The sequence below is a fragment of the Theropithecus gelada genome, chromosome 20, assembly GCF_003255815.1.
Source record: "Theropithecus gelada isolate Dixy chromosome 20, Tgel_1.0, whole genome shotgun sequence".
Taxonomy (NCBI): Eukaryota; Metazoa; Chordata; class Mammalia; order Primates; family Cercopithecidae; genus Theropithecus; species Theropithecus gelada.
The window spans coordinates 5,141,279-5,162,969 of record NC_037688.1 but is presented as its reverse complement, the minus strand read 5'-3'; the positions used below and the strand labels follow the sequence as shown (position 1 = coordinate 5,162,969).

At 39.3% G+C, this 21,691-nt stretch overlaps 2 protein-coding genes across 5 annotated transcripts in view; one reads left to right on the top strand and one right to left on the bottom strand.

Annotated features, from left to right (window-relative positions):
* The window catches only part of PHKB (phosphorylase kinase regulatory subunit beta), a 227,564-nt gene extending 216,579 nt beyond the window's left edge, over positions 1–10,985 (bottom strand). For 2 of the 3 annotated variants that reach the window (XM_025371407.1, XM_025371408.1), the window contains exon 1: positions 10,858–10,979. In XM_025371407.1, coding sequence (XP_025227192.1) covers positions 10,858–10,933 — 76 coding nt within the window. In that variant the 5' untranslated portion in view covers positions 10,934–10,979. Of the gene's footprint in view, positions 1–8,271; positions 8,384–10,857 lie in introns of all 3 variants that reach the window. The other variant, XM_025371409.1, reaches the window with a different exon arrangement.
* ITFG1 (integrin alpha FG-GAP repeat containing 1) overlaps positions 10,902–21,691 on the top strand; it is a 307,787-nt gene continuing 296,997 nt past the window's right edge. Inside the window, exons 1-4 of one of the 2 annotated variants that reach the window (XM_025371410.1) lie at positions 10,902–11,450; positions 13,117–13,189; positions 18,153–18,298; positions 19,493–19,550. In XM_025371410.1, coding sequence (XP_025227195.1) covers positions 11,243–11,450; positions 13,117–13,189; positions 18,153–18,298; positions 19,493–19,550 — 485 coding nt within the window. In that variant the 5' untranslated portion in view covers positions 10,902–11,242. The remainder of the gene's footprint in view (positions 11,451–13,116; positions 13,190–18,152; positions 18,299–19,492; positions 19,551–21,691) is intronic. The other variant, XM_025371411.1, reaches the window with a different exon arrangement.

Genomic DNA, 21,691 nt, shown 5'->3' with positions numbered 1-21,691 from the left:
TACTCCACTACAGCCTGGGTGAGAGAGCAAGACCCTCTCTCAAAAAAAAAAAAAAAAAAAAGAAAATCCTAGAAGCTACAATGAACCATCAGAAAGCATTTTCAAGACTAAATACGTAATATAAGCAGTTGCAATTTTCTATTACTTGCTTTCTTTTTATTTATTTTTGAGACAGGGTCTCATTCTGTCACCCAGGCTGGAATGCAGTGGTGCGATCTCAGCTCATTGCAGCCTCAACTTTTCAGGCTCAAGCTATCCCTCCCGCCACAACCTCCAACCAGCCATCCCAGGCACCACAACACCTGGCTAATTTTTGTATTTTTTGTAGAGATGGTTTCGTCATGTAGTCTCAAACTGGGCTCAAGCAGTCCACCTGCCTTGGTCTTTTTAAGTGCTAGGATTACAGGCATGAGCCACCACACTGGGCAGTTGTTTTCTAAACAGGGATTTGAAAATAGATGTGTCCCAAAATAATAAAAGATATGTCCTAACTGCATATATTTTCCACAAGTCTATTACCTTTTAAGAGGTAAATTAATGTCTAAATGCATCCTTCTGCCTGAATCAAGCAAAGAATCAAGGACCTTGTGTAGCTTTGCAGACTATTCCTTGGAATAGAATGGTCAATATGCCATTTTAAAATGTGAAAACAAAATAGCATAATGACATAAAACTAACTGTATCTAAGATTTTACTATATATACACACACATATTTCATACATATACTTTTTTTTTTTTTTTTTTGGAGATGGAGTCTCGCTCTGTCACCCAGGCTGGAGTGCAGTGACGCAATCTCAGCTCACTGCAAGCTCCGCCTCCTGGGTTCATGCCATTCTCCTGTCTCAGCCTCGCAAGTAGCTGGAACTACAGGCGCCTGCCAGCATGCCCAGCTAATTTTTTTGCATTTTTAGTGGAGACGGGGTTTCACTGTGTTAGCCAGGATGGTCTTGATCTCCTGACCTTGTCGCACATATACATTTTATATTTGTATATATGCACCTAAATTATGCATTAGAACCTACCTACCATTTATATCTCTGACTCAATAAACTCACTGTCTAAAGTTAGTTTATTCTCACTTAACAGGAAATGGGCCACAGGAATATTCCTCCAAAAGTGAGTTTATTGAGTCAGAGATATGTAGGTTCTAATGCATAATCAAGGTGGCCACATCTTCTGAATCCAGAATGATGATATACTCAAGAGTGTCCCTATGCACCCAGCATGGTGCTGTGTGTTAAACATAGAGATATACGACACACAGCTTCTGCCATGAGATTGCTCCCTGCCTTTTTGTCACCTTCCAGTCTATTTTTACATAACAGAGAATTATCATAAAATACCAATCTAGCCTTACAACTCCACTGCTTCAAATGTTCACGTTCCCTTGCATTTATAATAAAATTCAAACATCTTCAAGGCTCCCAAGGCCCTGCCCATCTCAGCCCCTCCTCTCACCCATTCCTGTCATTCACAATGCTTTACCCATAATGGCCTTTTCAGTAGGCTTTAAATACTCAGCTCTATCTAGCCCCACGATCCTTAGCCTAGAGCCCTCCTTACCCCAACTTCTCCACTGACTCCTATTTCTAGGAGTTAAAGATCACTTTAAGTTCCCTTTCCTTGAAGTCCCTACCTCAACCCTGCAGGAGATAGAGAGCTGATGAGTGCAGATAAGCAACCACTTAAGGGTTAGTTCATTTTAGAAAAATCACCCAGGCAACAACAGTGTGCATTGACTAGGGAGATAGTACAAGGAGAGGTGATGGCTCTAGTAGCAAAGTTCAGTAGGAAACAACGGGAGGAGTCCAGGAGAGAGACATAGTAAATGTATACAAAAGCACTGGTCTCCTTGAGCTCTGTATAAATTCCATCAGGCTATTAGCTCTCTCAACCAGTATTATTTATTACAAACTTCCTACATCAGAGAGGTCCAATAAACATCAGTTAATTAGAAATGAATGAAAGAAGAACAGAAAACATCAATAGTAACCACCGTTGTTTAGTTATGGAGTACTAGGCACTGTAGATGAAGAAGAGAAGGAAGGCAGCAGTGGCTAGGAGAATAGGGTCTGCCAGAGTTTGTCTGGGTGACTTTAAGTAAGTTACTTTACTTTCCTGTGCTTTGAGTTTTTCAAAAGGGGACAGTAATAACACCTACAAAAGAGGACTTCGGTGAGATTTAAATATAAAGCACTACCTGTAACACATTAAGTAATCAATAAAGATTAGCTGCTTAAAAAGTTGTCACTATCATCATAGCATGAAAAATCATTATTATCATTAGTACTACTACTACCACCACTAGGTACTTCCTAGACATTACTTCATCTTCACAAAATAACTTATGAGGAATATACTATTATCTCCATTCCATAGTACAAAAAATTAACTGCAAAACAGTTGACACAATTTGGTTGGATTTGGGAGGAAAACATTTTGTTTATTTATTTCTAATAATTTCAAATTGTTTTAGATTTAGGGGTACACGTGCAAGTTTGTTACCTGGGTATCACGTGATGCTGAGGTTTGGGGTATGAATGATCCCATCATTCAGGCAGTGAACAAAGAACTCGACAGTTAGTTTTTCAACCACTGCTGCTCTTCCTCACTCTCCCCTCTAGCAGTCCCCAGTTTCTACTGTTGCCATGTTTATGTCCATGAGTACCCAATGTTTAGCTCCCACTTAGGAGAACATGCAGTAGTATTTGGTTTCCTGTTTTTGTGTTAATTCACTTAGGATAATGGCCTCCAGCTGTATTCATGTTGCTGCAAAGGACATGATTTAATTCTTTCCACAGCTGTGAATTATTCCCTGGTATATATGTACCACATTTTCTTTGTCCAACCCACTGTTGTTGGGGCACCTAGGTTGATTCTATGTCTTTGCTACTGAGCTCACACAATTTGTAAGTATCAATACCAGCATTTGAGCCTAGTTGTATGAGTCTAACATCCATATGATAACCACCTTATGACACTGTCTCTCAAAAGAAGGACAGTCTCCAGTGTGATATATACACTATATGATTTACTGAACATTTTTTATGTTCCAAGAACTCTTCTGGACTCTAGGGATACAGCTGTGAACAAAACAAGTAAGTCCCTGCTTTTATATAGCTTATATTCTAGTGCATGAAGATGAACAGGAAAACTAAGAAGGGGGAAAAATTACCTAATAATAAGGACACTACAGAGAATTAAAATTAAAATGTGTCTGGGGGCTACTTAAGATTGGGTGGGCAGAAAAAGCCTTTCTAAGGAGGCTACATTTAAGACGATAACCTAAAACTCAACCAGAAGGAACAAGCTACCTAAAGAGCAGTACAGAGAGCTTTCCAGGCAGAGAAAATAGCTATTACAGAAGCCTAAATAGCTATACTACAGAGAGCCTAAAGTGCAAATGAGATTGCATCTTATGGACCCAAAGATAGCAGTGGAGAAGAAGAGGAGCATTCTGTGAGGAGGTCAGAGGGGCAGGCAAAAGCCATGTCACCTGGGACTTTGTCATTCAAGGGAAGGGAATGTAGAATTTATTATTTAGTTAGTTAGTTAGTTAGTTATTTTATTTTATTTTATTTTTTGAGACAGAGTTTCATCTTGTTGCCCAGGCTGGAATGCAATGGCGCAATCTCAGCTCACTGCAACCTCCGCCTCCTGGGTTCAAGCGATTCTCCTGCCTCAGCTTCCTGAGTAGCTGAGATTACAGGCACACGCCACCATAGCTGGCTAATTTTTTGTATTATTAGTAGAGACAGGGTTTCACCATGTTGGCCAGGCTCATCTCAAACTTGTGACCTCAGGTAACCCACCCGCCTCGGCCTCCCACAGTGCTGGGATTATAGGTGTGAGCCTGGGAATGTAGATTTTATGCTAAGATAATGACAGATGCAATGGGAGGGCTTTAAGCAGGAAAGTAACATGAGCTGACTTACATTTTTAAAGACCCATCTCACTGCTGGGCAGAGAACAGACTGTAGTGAGGTAGGAATGAGGAGACAGGAAATCAGGCTATTTCTGTAGTGTAGACCAGAGATAAAAGTGGACTAGGGAGGTAGGAGTACAGCTGGAGAAAAACAGATTTGGTATGTGTTTTAGAGGTAGAGTAGAAAGGTTTTACAGATTAACTGAATAAAAAGGTTGAAGGAAAGAGAGGAATAACCTCTGTATTTTTAGCTTGAGTAACTGGAAGAATAATGGTTTAGTTTAATGAAATAAAGTGTATTTAAGGAGGAACATGATTGGGATAAGAATAAGAGTAGAAAATAAGAGTTCTGTTTTGTTCCGGTTACATTTGAAATGCCCATCATATATCCATTTGGAAATGTGCATAGGTACCTGGATCAGAATCAGGAATTCTAGGGAGTTCCTCTTACTCCTTCTCTGATTTCATAAGACACTGCAGATAAAACAGCATGAGGAAAATAGCTTTTAGAATGCACAATGTGAGTATTGGTGATAATCTAAAGCAGTGAGACAAGCTGCTGCGCTCTTCATGAAACCACTTCACTTATGAAATGTGAAGCATCATTTTTGCTGGGCAATATGACACAGAAAGAGAGTAAGCCTGAGGGTCAATGAGATTCATGCCAAGGGAGTTAAGTCATATGATATGGCCTCTATTTCCTAAATCTTATAAGATTACAGGGCAGGTACTAGTAAGAGGTCAGAGTTCCAAGTAGGATACAATCAAGGAGTGCTTCTGAGAATTCCATCCTACATGAAGGGAGCCCAGTGCATATCTGAGACAAAAATATCTTTTAAGTACACATAAAATAACAATTGCTCTACCTGCTATCTAATAGGAGTTTCCATGGAAACTGTCAGAAACAATTTCTTTAGAGTTATAGTGATTACTGACAAAAATAAGATGGACATAGAGTAAAATAAGAGCTAAATTTACAAAATGGAATGGGCCATATTAAATAACACAGCTCTATTAATATTAAATTCTGAGTAATCTGATTCAAGCTAGTTGTATTTAAGCATGACAGATTTTCTTAAAATGGCTATTTTGAGCATACATATCAAAATGAGAGAGAGAGATAAGAAATCATATTTGTTGTATATAAGTCATTAGTCTTTAATACACATCAGCAATATTGTAAAAGACATATTTTTAGGAAAGATAACTAAAATTTATTGAGCAGTTACTAAATATCAGGTGTTTTGCATATAACATCTTGTTTGATCTTCACAATAATCTCTCCAGGTAGGTTTTATTAACATCATTTTTACAAAGCGGGAAGCTGAATCTCAAAAAGATATAGCTTCCTCAGGATCATACAGGTAGTAAACAATAGAGCCTGAATCAGACCCAGGTGTAGGTGAACACCAAATGTACACCCTTTCATTCGGCTCTTAAAGGAGGCCACAACCCACAAGAGTCCAGGAGACTTGGGCCTATGTTCTCTTCCAATCACAAGAATCATCTTTTTGATTAGTTGACAGTTAGATTAGTTAACTGAAAACAAGGCTGCTATATAAATTCCTTAAAAAAACAATGTCAGGCATATACAATTCAAAGTTTTGTTTTGCCCAGAATATACAATAAAATTTTAACAGGTACTGATTTGCCCATCAAATTAAATTAACAAAAGAAAGTTAATCAAAGAACATAAAGAGAAACAAGTAAATGAAAAGACTCGAGTACTATGTTGAAGCTCACTTATCAGCTGCCTGATAAACTTAGGGAGCCAAGGTAGATAAGCTCATGAGGCATTATAAAAAAGAATAATCTCTTAAATTATCTTTGTCATTTAAGAATAAAAGCAAAAGTGCCAAGCTGTTTCTTACCACATCACAATATGCTATAACCATTATTCCAAGTAATTGAACTGTATTGCCAAGGTGATTGCTACAGCTGACCAACTCTGCTAACTTAATATAACCGTAGTGGCCACATGAGAAATGGAAGCAATCTAAGGTATTGAATGTTACATTCCTTCTCTAATAATTATTTAACTTATTTTGGCTGTTGAATTTCTTTATAAATTCATGGTCTTGTACATTTTACTTCAAAGGTCTTTAAAGAAAAACCTGAATATCTAGATCCCTATTTCAGTTTAAGCAGTCAAAACAAATTTCTTTCAACCGCAGCAAATACTAGTACATTAGCAGTCAGAGCACAGCTCAAGCATGCACACACAGAAATATAGGACTCACGCTAAATTCCATAAAGAGGAGAAACAAAGAAAAAAACCAAAAGAAGAAACATATCCAAAAGGAATATGAAGTGTTAAAATACATAAAACAATGCAGGTACATTGAAAATGAATTTTTCAAAATCAAGATACTACTGGCTTTCACGTTTGGCAATACTGGATAGTTTCTGGCCAAAGTACCAATGAAAAGCTCAGCTGTGAAGCAAGGACATGCTTTAAAATAATTGTCAAATGAAATCGCACAATAAAACATATGCCTAAAAGATAATGTCTAAAGAACTACAATAGGGGAAAGCAAATCATTTCCAATATAAATGGAGTATTTCTAAATAAGAAATTATAAATGCAAACCACTCAGAGTACTTAAATGCAAACACGACAGACCACATTCAAAACACAATGCAAAGTTAAGCCTAAACACCAGCAGGAATGGTACTTATTATTTTAACAGATACAAATTTTAAGTGTGTCTTTATAGTTTTAGTAAGTTTTGGTTAGATGAACTCCCAAAAAAGTGCCAACACTGAAAGTAATTTATAAAGATTCATTCTTTAAAACGGATTATAACACTAAAGTTTGATATTTTTCTAGTCTGTTTCTTGGTGCATTCTATTTCAATTTGATGATACAGTACTGGAAAAGCTTCTTGTATATGCCTTCAAACACTCTATGTAATGTTAAAGCACAGTTCTTGGGTTTAGAAATTTTCAGGACTGTTGATGCATAAAAGCTGTCTTTAAACATTCTATTTCCCCATTACTACTGAATGACTCTGCTAGTGCTTAAAACCACTTTAATTCTTAGTAGAAAAGCCAAGATGGAAAACAGAGCTCGGTGCTTATAATGAAAGAAAGCAGAGTCTAGAGATATATGTCCTCCTGTTCTTTTAGTTCAAAGAATCAGAAATCAATTGGCATTGTTACATATAATATTTTCTCATTTAGCAGATGACACCCAGAGATAGAAATCATTTTAGTTCCTTAAAGAGCTTTTGTTTTCTCCTGTTTGATTCTTCCTTAAGCTATTTCTTATTTATTTTCTTCAAGATTTTCCTCCTCTATCTTGCCAGAACAGGACTTGAAATATAAATGAAAATGAATGAAGAAGGAGAAACACTTCTGAAAGGCTATGGTGAAGCCAAGGAGTTTTCACTGTGTTTGGGGGTGCTCATCTCACATTTGCCTGTTCGTGAGTCCTGAGGCTTGAAATATTCTGCTTAAAAGGCATTATAGAAAAAGTAGCCTCTTACCAGCAGCCTTCTCCGGGTTTTCTAGCACATAATAGGTTTTAAATGGCCCAAGTTAAGCCATAACTACAGAAAAGTGCTCTAAATGTTTCGGTTTTCATTTCAGCTATGTGGCCACCTAACGAAATGTGTGTCTTCTTCCCTAAAGTGAGACTGAATACATCCAAAGACCTAGTTCCTAATGGGAATGCATAGGTAATCATGTCTGGGTCCATAAATCACTCAGATTGTTTTCAAAATCCTGTGCACACATCTGGAGAGCAATTCCATAGCTTTCATCCAGCTCTCAAAGGGGTGCATCAACACAACAGTCAAAGAGCCATTGTGCCAACATCTGTTCCAGCCCTTACACCAGGATGGCACAGGATAAAGGCCAAAGCACATGTCCTTAAAATACTCCCTGGGGTAAGTCACTTCCTGTCTATGAAAACGTATATATTAATAACCTGCTTCACAGTAAGCTGATGAAGAATAGATAAGTGGGATGTTGACCAAAGATTCCTAATTTGTAAAAGTTACTTCCTTTGTGGCAAGAAGACAAAAATCATTTAAAAAATACACTATGTGCACATTTGACAATGGGAGCTCCCAGACACTGAGGAACTGCCTCTGCTCAAACAGCTTGCAAGTATCAGGGCTGGCACTCCACTTTCTGTCCTTTTCAAACCCCACATGAGAAGAACACAATAGGCCACATTCAAAACACAATGTAAAGTTAAACCTAACACCAGCCTGGTACTCAGGCCTGGGCCCACCAAACAAGAAATAAAGACATAATGATATCTTATAGTGAAATCAACCGTCAGAAACAAAGGTATTTAAAATTACCAAGTGACCCTTTTGGGGTCTACAACACTTACCAGACCTTAAGAAAGTAGAAGACGAAGAGACGACTGCATCAGGTGAGCAGGCCATTTCAAATTGTTGGCTCTAATCATAAGCGTCGCAGGCTAAGCTACAGCAATTTTAAAACTGTTTAGTAAAGGTTAGAAGCAATCAGTGTTAAATTAATTGAAAGCAGTGTGAGCAGTTATTAACATGATGCAGTGCGCAACGAAGGCAGTAACTGAGGATCATTATAATTTTATTTTCTCTTTTATGACTTGAATATGTGATTTTCTTTGCTTTGATAAATTACACTTGCTCATATGGATGAGACAGGAACTATATAATATCCACTTATTAAATATTACATAAAAGTAGTATCCTCTATTGTGCAGTGAAGTAATTATGCTACTATGTAACAACGCTCAGAACTCTGTGAGGAGGACTCTATGCTCCAGGCAGGTTAGTCGGTTTCTAACAAAGCTCCATTTATATATTCTTCTAAAAGTAACAAACAGAATCAAGTTGATTGCTTTTAATGACACAGGAAGTTTTTAACTCGAGTTACTAACTTTATCATCTGTACTTCATATACTTATAAGAATCTGAAACCTCAAATTTAACTACTAATTTGGAGTAATGAATTCAAGTGGTATCTCTTTTTACTACTAGGATGTAAACATACAGGAACATTCAACATTGATACTATGCACTTTGCATATAAAAGTGGATTTACATAACTGCATTCAACAACAGTTAACACTAAAATTTTTTTTCTCAGCTAAGAAAAGAGAAGTAAGGTTTTCAAAGCTTACTGTTAACGACATGAATTTCAGAGGAAACAAAGACTAACGAAGAAAATAAACTCTATGTGCTTATGAAAGGAAAAGAGAAATCTTGCAAAAATATATGTTGGGGGCAATACTCAGGTCCCTGTAAGAAAACTCCGGTTACTCTCTGTTTAGATATAACCAATCCAATAACACTTTTATATCCAGATAGCCACATTGTTAGTAGCCAACTCAGTATTTCTATATGACTCAAAAACAATTTAAGAAAAAGTGTGAAACAAATACATCTAACTATTCCAAGTCACTTTATTGATTTTTAGTAGTACTAAGGACTACTTTTTGAAAAAATTACCTCATACTTCACAGTTGGTAATTTTACTATAACTCTGAGTAAATAAAGCTCAACTTTTTGTAAGGTATAAAAAACAGAATGTTGGGTGTATGATTTCTGAAATTAGATTTTCAGAAATTAGATTTACTTTCTCCAAATTTAAAAAAAAAAAATGTGCACAACAGACAACTAAGAACTTCATAAATGGGAAAAGCCCAAAACATAAGGGGGACATATTAGCTGAGAAAATAATTTCTTTTTTTCCTTTTTTTTTTTTTTGAAACGGAGTCTCCCTCTGTCACCCATGCTGGAGTGCAGTGGTGTGACCTCCACTCACTGCAGCCTCTGCCTCCCAGGTTCAAGCAATTCTCCTGCCTCAGACCCCCGAGTAGTTGGGGTTACAGGTGCCCGCCACCACGCCCAGCTAAGCTTTGTATTTTTAGTAGAGATGGGGTTTTACCAGATTGGCCAGGCTGGTCTCGAACTCCTGACCTGAGGTGATCCGCCCACCTCGGCCTCCCAAAGTGCTGGGACTACAGGCATGAGCCACCGCATCCGGCCGAAAATAATTTCTTAATATCAATGCAAGTGCAAAGTTAATTTTCCTAGCTAAGGCCTTTCACACTACCGCCCCCGCAATGATGCAGTTCTTTAAAAGGGAAGCTCCTTAGTTGAAAACCTGTATTCTGCCTTCCACCTTTCCTGTTTAAGTACATGCTTTTTGCTTAAGATTATATCCAGCCAGCCAGGAATACGGGAAGTTTTAATCCCAGCTTTTAGAGGAGTCATCAGCCACAAGTGCTGATAATGCCACAAGTCATGACTTGCAGTTTGAACAAGTCAGTTCGGGACACTTGAAACTGTTAAAACTGCCTGCAAGGCACCTTCTGACCTCTACGCTTTCTGGCTTGGTAACCACACAACCTGGAACCACTTAAGGAGCCCCTTTTCCTTCTGAGTCCTAACTACGCACTTCAAGATCTGAGGCCCAGTCTCCTTCAATTTCTGCTAGACAGATGACAGGTCTACTGCTTAGAACCTGTGGGAATGTAAAAGGGATATAAGACATAAGGCAAGGAGCAGACGCCGGCTTTCTGCAGCCCGATCGTAGTTACATCTGACTTGATCTGATTAAGCTATCTGACTTTTGGGGAGAACATTCACAGGGAGGACACATTCCCTTTCCCAGGAATGTGCCGCCGCCAGATTTTTAAGTTAGAAGACTCTAAGGGAAGTCCGGACCGCTGCCTACTTTCCGAGTGGGGATCATAAGTTGAATAGAGTCGGGGGCACACACACAATGAAGTAGGCACCGCCACCTAATTTTTAGAAGTGGATGAAGATATCAGAAGCAAGGTCAGGGCCGCCAACAGTTTCTAAGGGAGAACTCGGGGCACAGGTTCATTCCCAGGGCCCCCACCTGCCTCCCACCAAGGTGCTTGAGGAGAAGCACCACCCCAGGTACTCGGGGAGGGGGGCGGCGCCCCAGCCAGCCAAACCTGAGCGCTTGGTCCGAGCTCTTCGCTCCAAGACCTTCCAGCTCACTTCGGCCGTGAGCCCCGCCGCCCCCGCCATCGCGCTCCCGCCGCCGCCTTGGCCACCGCCCCCGGGGCCGCCTGTCAGCAATGCCTGCTCGGCCACGCCCCCCGCACGACACTGTCGGGAGGCGCGCCTGCCGGAAGTGAGCGTGAGGGCGGCTTTCACCCTAGCTCCACTGTCTTTTTAGCGTCGGAAGGGCAGCCCTAGTGGGAGAGAGAAAAAGGATCCGGCAGCGGCTCTTACGCGTCCCGGGGCTGCTAGTCACTCTCTCGGCCGGTAACGCGGTGCTTTACGGCTGCCGTCAAGCGCGGCGCTGGGCCGGCGGGCGGGGGCCGAGGGGCTGCCATGGCGGCGGCGGGCCGGCTGCCGAGGTCCTGGGCGCTCCTGTCGCCGCTCCTCACGGGGCTTGCACTACTGGGAGTCGGGCCTGTCCCAGCGCGGGCGCTGCACAACGTCACGGCCGAGCTCTTTGGGGCCGAGGCCTGGGGCACCCTTGCGGCTTTCGGGGACCTCAACTCCGACAAGCAGACGGACCTCTTCGTGCTGCGGGAAAGTCAGTGCTTGCCGGGCCCTCCCTCTGTTCGCTGTCCGTGTGCCCCTCCCGGTGTTCCCTAAACCCATTGCCCAGTGGCCGGTCCTTTAGCATTTCCTGGCCTTTCTCTCCCAGCCCTGTGGCCTTCCCTTTAGCATTATTGACAGTTTGCCCTTTTGCACCACCCTTTCCAACCCCAAGTTCTGACCCAGCCACCCTACAGTTTGACCTACCCCCTGACAGCACCCCAGTTTTTTTCCTAAGAAGTCTGCAGCCTTCTCCCAGTCACCCTTCCCCCTCCTTCCTATGGAATCACTTGCCTTCCAAAGTGCTTCCTGATTCTTAGGAATCTTTGTAGCTTGCCTCAACGTTCGCTCCTAAGGCCCTCTCATTCCATTCTATTTTGCTTCCGTCTTCCTTCCCCGTTGATGAACAGGAAAAGGTGCAGCTTGACAATGTCTTCTCATAGGGGGCTTCTCCTTGCCTCCCCACCTACCTAATTCGCCCCCCGCCCCCCCCTTTGTCAAGGCCACAGCTTTCTTTGAAGCAAATGTACCCTTCCAAGGGCGTAAACACTCAACAGCTCACACAAGCATTTTGCAGGGACCACTGATAAAACCAATGCCTCCTTGGGAAAGCAGTCTCAAACTACAGAAATTTCTCTCTTGAGCTGCCTGTTCTTTCGTGTACACTTTCCTCACCTTGGTCATCACTTTAGTGTTCCAAATCTCTACTTTCTTTGCTAACTTGTTCTTGGAAATTATTTCCTTTGACCATCATTAAACTAACTTTTTTATAAATCTTAATGCTGACAGTGGGCATTAGGGGGTCTTAGCGTTCTTGAGTACCTACAGAAGCAGGTGCTGCTTAAAGATCAATGCCACGAAGGAAGGAAGGAAGGAAGAGCTACTCAGAGCTTGTCTGACAGGATCCTGAACCAGACTTCTTGGGGCCCTTGCCAGGATGCAGGAGCCTCTTACGGACCCTGAATATTTTCCCAATCTTTTTGACTCCTCATTTTGCAATGTACTGCCAAAAACTTGTTGCCACTTTGTCCAAACTGGATACAGAGAGTAGCATTGACTTTAAAGATGGCCTGTGTTTGATTAAACAATTCCAAAGGTCTGTCTCAATGAGTGCTAATTGAGCTCCAAGAATGTGTCAGCCTCTAGAGGATGGCCCAATAGGAGAAGGGTCTTGGAGGATTCAGCGTTTTATGCTCACATGCTTAATTATGTCCTTGTCAGATATCTACAATGGGAGTCCCTGCATCTTTGGTGTGATGCATCTGTGTAATGAACCAAACAGCCTTACAAGAGGCAGCATTGCTAGATTCGGGGAAGACAAGTCTTGACATGTAGTATAGTTATAAGGCATCTTCTTTATATGGTTCTTTTAAGTCAACCAATCTGACTCCTTGCAGAATCCACTGGCTTCAGTTTCTCTTGATCAGCTGCTTTTTCCCATGTTCGTCCTTTCTATTCCTCTGCTACTTTGAACATTGAACTTGTGATACAATGTTAGGCCTCTCCATTGGCCTAGTGGAACTATCCTTGAGAGGGCAGATGAACTGGAGTAGAATAAAAGTTTTCTTGTTGAAAACAGTGCCCAGAAACCTTCTTATAACCACTGATGGGGTATCTTACCAAGAAACATTTTTCTAATATCATATATTTGTTTCCTTTAGGAAACGACTTAATCGTCTTTTTGGCAGACCAGAATGCACCCTATTTTAAACCTAAAGTAAAGGTATCTTTCAAGTAAGTACAAATATGATTATTTTGATAAAACATTAGTCACTAATGTAATAATGGATATGCCGTAGCTGATTGGATTGTCTTTAAAGTCAGCCTTACCTGTAATGTTGGGATGCAAAACCACTAGTTGTGAGATATGAGTAGGAAGTGATTTTTTTGGAAAAATAGTGAAAATACCAAAGTTTAAAAATGACTTTAAAGAAATAAATTTAAGTAGATCCAGGTTTGTTTCTATATAAACACCCTTTATTTCCTTGCAATCTCATACCCCTTCTTGAGTGTGTCTCGTTCTGTGCCTCATCTTGAGGGAGCAGTTACTCACAGTAGTCTCATTGTGTTAGCCATGTGTTGTGTTTTGTGGAAGAGTGGCCTATTTTGCAGTGGGGAAAAAGTCAGTGTTCTAATTTTTTTTGTTTAATTGACTGATAGATGGTGAGTTTTTAAGGTTGACTTGGAAAGAATTCAAGTTTGGTTATCTGAATCTTTTAAATGTTCAAGTAATAGTTATTTTTCTTTTCTGTGGTTGGCATTACATGAAACAGTGACCACTCCCACACCTCTACCTCCATGATAGTGACCCAACACAGTTTTGAAACTACATTCATTTGAAACTACAAACTACATTTGGAGCAAGCATTTGTGACAGTCTGAATTCAAGCAAGAAGAGATGGGTCAGTGCAGGCCAAAGGGGCAGCTTCCAGAGTCGTGGAACTTGAGCTTGACCTTAGTATAAGTAAAAAGTTAGATGAAGACTTTCAACTTTGGGGACAGAGCATTTATAAGAGATAAAAGTAACAACAGCATGTTGTGAATAGGAGGTAGAAAGATCTGCCTGACAAAAGTGGAAGGTACACTTCAGGGAGTTAAGGACTAAGAACATGAGATAAGAAGCTTTCATGAGACTGGTAGCCTTCAGAAATATCAAAAAGACTTTGAACGCAGTCCCATTAGAAGAGGGGAATCATCAGGTCCTTGTGCAAAGGAGAGATGATGAAAACAGTATTTTAAATTGATTTCCTTGTAAACTAGGTCCAGAATGAATTGGTTTATAGAAGATTACAAGACTACTTAGGAAACTGTTTTTAAAAAGTCCCTGTGTGGACTAATTAGTTCTCAGACTCTACAGTATTTTAAGTAAACTCAAACTCATGTTAAAAAAAAATGGCCTTGAACAAGAACTTTGAGGGGAAAGTTATAAATGGATAAACAGGAACTTATTTCCCTTGAGAAGTGTTCCTGGGTAGTGAATGTCACCATGCTTGGAGTGGGGAAGAAACTGAAGTTGATGAGTGTGTATGAGAAGTGGACTAACTGCATAGAGGTGATTTTTTTTCTGATTAGAAATTAAGGAAATTTAAAGGATGTAAATGGCATATGTTCTGATAAGTTAAAACAAATATTCCAATTAAATTTTTAATGAATGCAATGTACTTTCAAAACTTAGAAACTCTTGTTTGTGTTTTAATTTAGAATATTTTTCAAAGGAAAAATAATCTGTTCTTCACCCTTATACTCCCCCACACCCATATTTCTCTCTCAGATGCAACCACTTTTAAAACCTGTAGCTGATTCTTCTAGTGTTTATTACCATATTTTAAAATAAAATTTTACACTAATTTCTTGAATTATCGTTGTTATTCATTTCTTGTTTTTTATTAACTTAATTTATCTACATTGTCCCAGTGTAGTTAAATCATAATTTTTTGTTGAATCAGTAATCATTGTTTACATTTTAACCATGTAGTGTCTATGTACTTCAAAACCAAATAATGTACAGTATTTTTTTTTTTTTTTTGAGACGGAGTCTCACTCTGTTGCCCTGGCTGGAGTGCAGTGGCATCATCTCAGCTCACTGCAACCTTCGCCTCCCGGGTTCAAGCGATTCTCCCGCCTCAGTCTCCTAAGTAGCTGGGATTACAGGCACCTGCCACCATTCCTGGCTAATTTTTTGTATTTTTAGTAAAGACTGGATTTCACCATATTGGCCAGGCTGGTCTCAAACTCCTGACCTCAGGTGATCCACCCACCTTGGCCTCCCAACGTGCTGGGACAGTATTTAATTTTTTGTGCAGCTTGCCCTGCTGGGATAAATGATTGCTTTTTAAAAAATAGATTGCATAGTTTTCTATGTACATATCCTTAATTTATTTGCAGATATTCTGTCATATCTACCATATACCTATCATGCATTTTTCTTTTTCCCATTGGATCCTCTGCATTGCTATCCAGTCTGGATTCATTCTCCAGGCCTTTTGCAGACTTACTCTATGGGGAATTTCCCCATTTAAAAAAAGAAATTTCCTCGTTTACTTCATGGGGCTGTGTCCTCCAGGAAATTCCTGAGAAAGGATGCATGATAAGTCCTGTTATGTCTAAAACCTTTTTCTACCCACTTTTTATTTTTTATTTTTTTTTAGAGACAGAGTCTCGCTCTGTCTCCCAGGCTGGAGTGCAGTGGCGCGATCTCAGCTCACTGCAACCTCTGCCTCCCTGGTTCTAGCAGTTCTCCTGCCTCAGCCTCCTGAGTAGCTGGGACTACAGGTGCACGGTGCCACACCTGGCTAATTTTTTTGTATTTTAGTAGAGATGGGATTTCACTGTGTTGCCCAGGCTGGTCTCAAACTCCTGAGCTCAGGCAATCTACCCGCCACGGCCTCCCAAAATGCTAGGATTACAGGCTTGAGCCACCACGCCCAGCCTCTACCCGCTCTTAACACTGTAATTAGCTTATTGTGTTCTAGCTTCATGGGTTGCTGTTTTAAAATTCAATCCTATTATTTCTCCTAATCTTTTAAATGTAAATTGTTTTAATTTTGGAAGCTATTGGAGTCTCTTCTTTTTCCATTTTGTTCTGATTTCATAATGATGTGCTTTGGTATAGATTTGTTTTTCTTTTTTGATAAAGACAGGGTCTTTGTCACCCAGGTGACAAAGGAGTGCAGTCACATGATCATAGCTCACTGTAACCACATAATCCTGGGCTGGAGCTGTCCACCCACCTTCGCCTCCCAAAGTGCTGCAATTACAGGAATGATTATTCTTTACTTATTATGCTAGGCATTACGTGGGCCCTTTCCAGCTGGAGACCTCTATCCTTGGGGGCATTTTGAAACTCTTGCATTATTAAATATTTCTTTGAAAAATTTTTTTGTTTGTCTCTTTTAGGAATGCCTATCAATTGATTATTAGTCTTCCTGGGTTCATGCTTTGTTCCTTTATCTTATCTGTTTCTTATTTTTATCATTTTGTTTTGTTTTGTTTTGTTTTGTTTTCCTTTGCAGGAGGTTTTCTCAACTTTCTCTTCTAAATTCTAAGTCCTTTTTTTTTTTTTTTTTTTTTTTTTTGACATGGAGTCTCATTCTGTTGCCCAGGCTAGATAGAGTGCATTGGCCTAATCTCACTGCAACCTCCACCTCCTGGGTTCAAGCGATTCTCCTGCCTCAGCCTCCCAAGTAGCTGGGATTAGAGATGCACACCACCATGCCTGCTACTTTTTGTATTTTTAATAGTGATGGGGTTTCAGCATGTTGGCCAGGCTGTTCTCAAATTCCTGACCTCAAGTGATCCGTCCACCTCCACCTCCCAAAGTGTTGGAATTACAGGCATGAACCACCACGCCCAGCCAGGTGTCACATTTTTAATTTCCGAGATTTTTTGTTTTGTTTTGTTTTCTTACTGATGTTTTACGATCATTCTTATGATGTCTTTTAGCATACTGTTTTTCTTTATATATATATACTTTTTTCTCTTTTCTAAAGTGTAATTTTGAAGTTTTCTTTTGTTGCATCAGCTCTGTTTTCTTCAGGTTCCTTATTGCTATTTGTTTTAGCTCTCTTTAATAGTCAAAAGTTTTCTTCAGAAGGCAAAAGGCAGGTGTCTACTCATATTTCCAAGTAAGGTGCTAAAGAAATAATTGGAAATGCATTGCCTAGTGGGACTTGTCTACTATCTTTTGCCCTGCATGTATGTTCTTGATGGACTAACATTCTAGAAATAGGTAGAGCTGTGGGCAAGTGTTAAATTGTTCCTTTTGTAGACTTTTAGTTAACTCCTGTGTTTAGCTTAAGGCCAAAACCTTACCCGTTACTGTAACTTAAATCCTTAATTCCTGAGACTTTCAAGAAATGCACCACTTGGTTCTTACCTTGCTGAGTGAGAGGGAGAAAGGACTGCCATTGATGCATTAAGAAAGTATTTTTCTATAGTCTACTTGGAAATTTGTTGTCTTGCTATTTGATCTGAGTAGTATTAAATATAAAATGAATTTAAGGCCTACTTTTTGCTTGGGTCACTCAGACAACAAGACTGCCGGATGTTAAGTTTTCAAGATTCATATAAATAATTTTAGAATTATTTTGTTAATAAAAATATATCACTACCTATGACAAGGGAAAAAATAAAAATATGTGTATAAAATTAGATATATATGTTTGGATGCTGTATTGATTGCCAAGTTTGGAAAAAAGAAAATCCATTCTTTACTAGCTTTCAGAAATAAAATGATTTTTTAATTTTTACTATAAATTTTGAATTTATGTTAAAATCTAAACTAAATATTTTATAAGTAATATCTTTTAATTGAAAAAATCCCAGTGATATTGCTTACTGCTTTACAATTATGAGCCTCCAGCTGTTAGAAACACCATCCGAATGTCTTAGTGTCCTTGACAAAGGAACTATATAGAAGGACTATACTACCATTGCTTGAACATAATAAACACGTTTTCTCTTGACATATTTCAGTTTTCTCTTGTTTCTTGAGACTATTCTGCATTCATTCTGAACTCTTTTGTAGACCAAAGAGGTCTAAATACATCTGGGGTGAAAAGATAGGAAAGAGAAGGCAATCGGTCAGTTATGTGAAGTTTTAAGTTTTTCATTCAAAATATTTTTTTATGGTAGAAATACAGAGTTGTCCTTTTCCATTACAACTTGTCTGATATTTGTAAATGCTTGTTTCTTTTAGGAATCACAGTGCATTGATAACAAGTGTAGTCCCTGGGGATTATGATGGAGATTCTCAAATGGATGTCCTTCTGACATATCTTCCCAAAAATTATGCCAAGAGTGAATTAGGAGCTGTTATCTTCTGGGGACAAAATCAAACGTTAGGTGAATTTGTTTTAAAATTTTTAATATTTATCATTGAATATGAAGGTAAATGTAACAAAATATTGTTCTGAAATCAGTTCGAAAATACTGTTCTTGGGTGTCAATAATTGTAAAAACTTTTTTCAAAGTTTATTTGCTGATTTTTCTTTTTCAACCCTGAACTGGGCGGGGGTCACTTCTACTAACAAACTTCACTCTTACTAGCTTAAAGAGGACAGAGATTTATTAAAGGGTTTTAATGGCTCACAGAATTATTGGGATGGCTAAAGAATAAGCTTTCAGGAGCAATCCCAGTATCATCAGAAAAGCTTCTGCCTCTTTCCACTATCAGAAGTGGCTAGTTACACAACTGCTGCCAGAATGATGCTTGCTGTGCCTGCAGTGATTTCTCCTAGCAAAATGAATGCTGCACCTGGTCTCTTGATACTCCCAAATTCAGTGAGCAGACACAGATAGAAATAGCAGAGAAACAGCCTTTGCCTCATTCATGCCTTTAAGACTCACAGTGTATCTGATTGGCAAGGCTTAACTTTTATTCAGCATCTCAGATGCAACGATATCTGGAAAATGCTATTTTGGTTTCTAGTCTCCTCAGCACAGGAAAGCACAACAAAGTTGAAGTATAGTTGGAGAGTCAGTCTACCTTCCCTAGTCGCAAATCATCAAGCCATATCTGAAAAGCCAATTAGTTATACCTAAATAGGCAACTTTGTTCATGGAGTCAAATTTCAGTCGTGTTGTCTGCACCATTTGGGAACGTAAACAGTAACCTCAATACATTATATTCATTAAATCAATAAATATTTACAGAAGGAGTACCATGTACAAAGCTTGTATATAAGCATGTACATTTTAGAGCCAGGAAGTTTTGCATATATGGCCTTCTTTACACAAAATCCTTGTTAATTGTCAGCCTCTCTAGTACTAAATTGTGTAAAGACAAAGACTCAGCTAGCAAATATTTAGATGCATACCTCAAAAGGAAGTTATTCTAATGCTAGTCTTCACTGTAGAATGTACTTCCCAATATTTTGTCTTTGCAAGTTTGTTCATTTGAACTAGATTTATACTATCTCTTTAATAATAATAGTTGGAATAAATTAGAGATAAATCTTGAAAAGAGTAGAAGAATATTTTTTCCTAAGTGTAGATATCAAAAGTAATATAAAAAGACTGCTATATATCTTTTTGCAGATCCTAACAATATGACCATACTCAATAGGACTTTTCAAGATGAGCCACTAATTATGGAGTAAGTATGTGCTTGCTTCCTTTGAAATGATTTTAAACTTTTTTTTTTTTTTTAATTATTATACTTTAAGTTCTAGGGTACATGTGCATAACGTGCAGGTTTGTTACATATGTATACTTGTGCGATGTTGGTGTGCTGCACCCATCAACTCGTCAGCACCCACCAACTCATCATTTACATCAGGTATAACTCCCAATGCAATCCCTCTCCCCTCTCCCCTCCCCATGATAGGCCCCGGTGTGTGATGTTCCCCTTTCCGAGTCCAAGTGATCTCATTGTTCAGTTCCCACCTATGAGTGAGAACATGCGGTGTTTGGTTTTCTGTTCTTGTGATAGTTTGCTGAGAATGATGGTTTCCAGCTGCATCCATGTCCCTACAAAGGACACAAACTCATCGTTTTTTATGGCTGCATAGTATTCCATGGTGTATATGTGCCACATTTTCTTAATCCAGTCTGTCACTGATGGACATTTGGGTTAATTCCAAGTCTTTGCTATTGTGAATAGTGCCGCAATAAACATACGTGTGCATGTGTCTTTATAGCAGCATGATTTATAATCCTTTGGGTATATCCCCAGTAATGGGATGGCTGGGTCATATGGTACATCTAGTTCTAGATCCTTGAGGAATCGCCATACTGTTTTCCATAATGGTTGAACTAGTTTACAATCCCACCAACAGTGTAAAAGTGTTCCTATTTCTCCACATCCTCTCCAGCACCTGTTGTTTCCTGACTTTTTAATGATCGCCATTCTAACTGGTGTGAGATGGTATCTCATTGTGGTTTTGATTTGCATTTCTCTGATGGCCAGTGACGATGAGCATTTTTTCATGTGTCTGTTGGCTGTATGAATGTCTTCTTTTGAGAAATGTCTGTTCATATCCTTTTCCCACTTTTTGATGAGGTTGTTTGTTTTTTTTCTTGTGAATTTGTTTGAGTTCTTTGTAGGTTCTGGATATTAGCCCTTTGTCAGATGAGTAGATTGCAAACATTTTCTCCCATTCTATAGGTTGCCTGTTCACTCTGATGGTAGTTTCTTTTGCTGTGCAGAAGCTCTTTAGTTTAATGAGATCCCATTTGTCAATTTTGGCTTTTGCTGCCGTTGCTTTTGGTGTTTTAGACATGAAGTCTTTGCCCATGCCTATGTCCTGAATGGTACTACCTAGGTTTTCCTCTAGGGTTTTTATGGTATTAGGTCTAACATTTAAGTCTCTAATCCATCTTGAATTAATTTTCGTATAAGGAGTAAGGAAAGGATCCAGTTTCAGCTTTCTACTTATGGCTAGCCAATTTTCCCAGCACCATTTATTAAATAGGGAATCCTTTCCCCATTTCTTGTTTCTCTCAGGTTTGTCAAAGATCAGATGGCTGTAGATGTGTGGTATTATTTCTGAGGGCTCTGTTCTGTTCCATTGGTCTATATCTCTGTTTTGGTACCAGTACCATGCTGTTTTGGTTACTGTAGCCTTGTAGTATAGTTTGAAGTCAGGTAGCGTGATGCCTCCAGCTTTGTTCTTTTGACTTAGGATTGTCTTGGAGATGCGGGCTCTTTTTTGGTTCCATATGAACTTTAAAGCAGTTTTTTCCAATTCTGTGAAGAAACTCATTGGTAGCTTGATGGGGATGGCATTGAATCTATAAATTACCTTGGGCAGTATGGCCATTTTCACGATATTGATTCTTCCTATCCATGAGCATGGTATGTTCTTCCATTTGTTTGTGTCCTCTTTTATTTCACTGAGCAGTGGTTTGTAGTTCTCCTTGAAGATGTCCTTTACATCCCTTGTAAGTTGGATTCCTAGGTATTTTATTCTCTTTGAAGCAATTGTGAATGGAAGTTCATTCATGATTTGGCTCTCTGTTTGTCTGTTACTGGTGTATAAGAATGCTTGTGATTTTTGCACATTAATTTTGTATCCTGAGACTTTGCTGAAGTTGTTTATCAGCTGAAGGAGATTTTGGGCTGAGACAATGGGGTTTTCTAAATATACAATCATGTCATCTGCAAAGAGGGACAATTTGACTTCTTCTTTTCCTAACTGAATACCCTTGATTTCTTTCTCTTGCCTGATTGCCCTAGCCAGAACTTCCAACACTATGTTGAATAGGAGTGGTGAGAGAGGGCATCCCTGTCTTGTG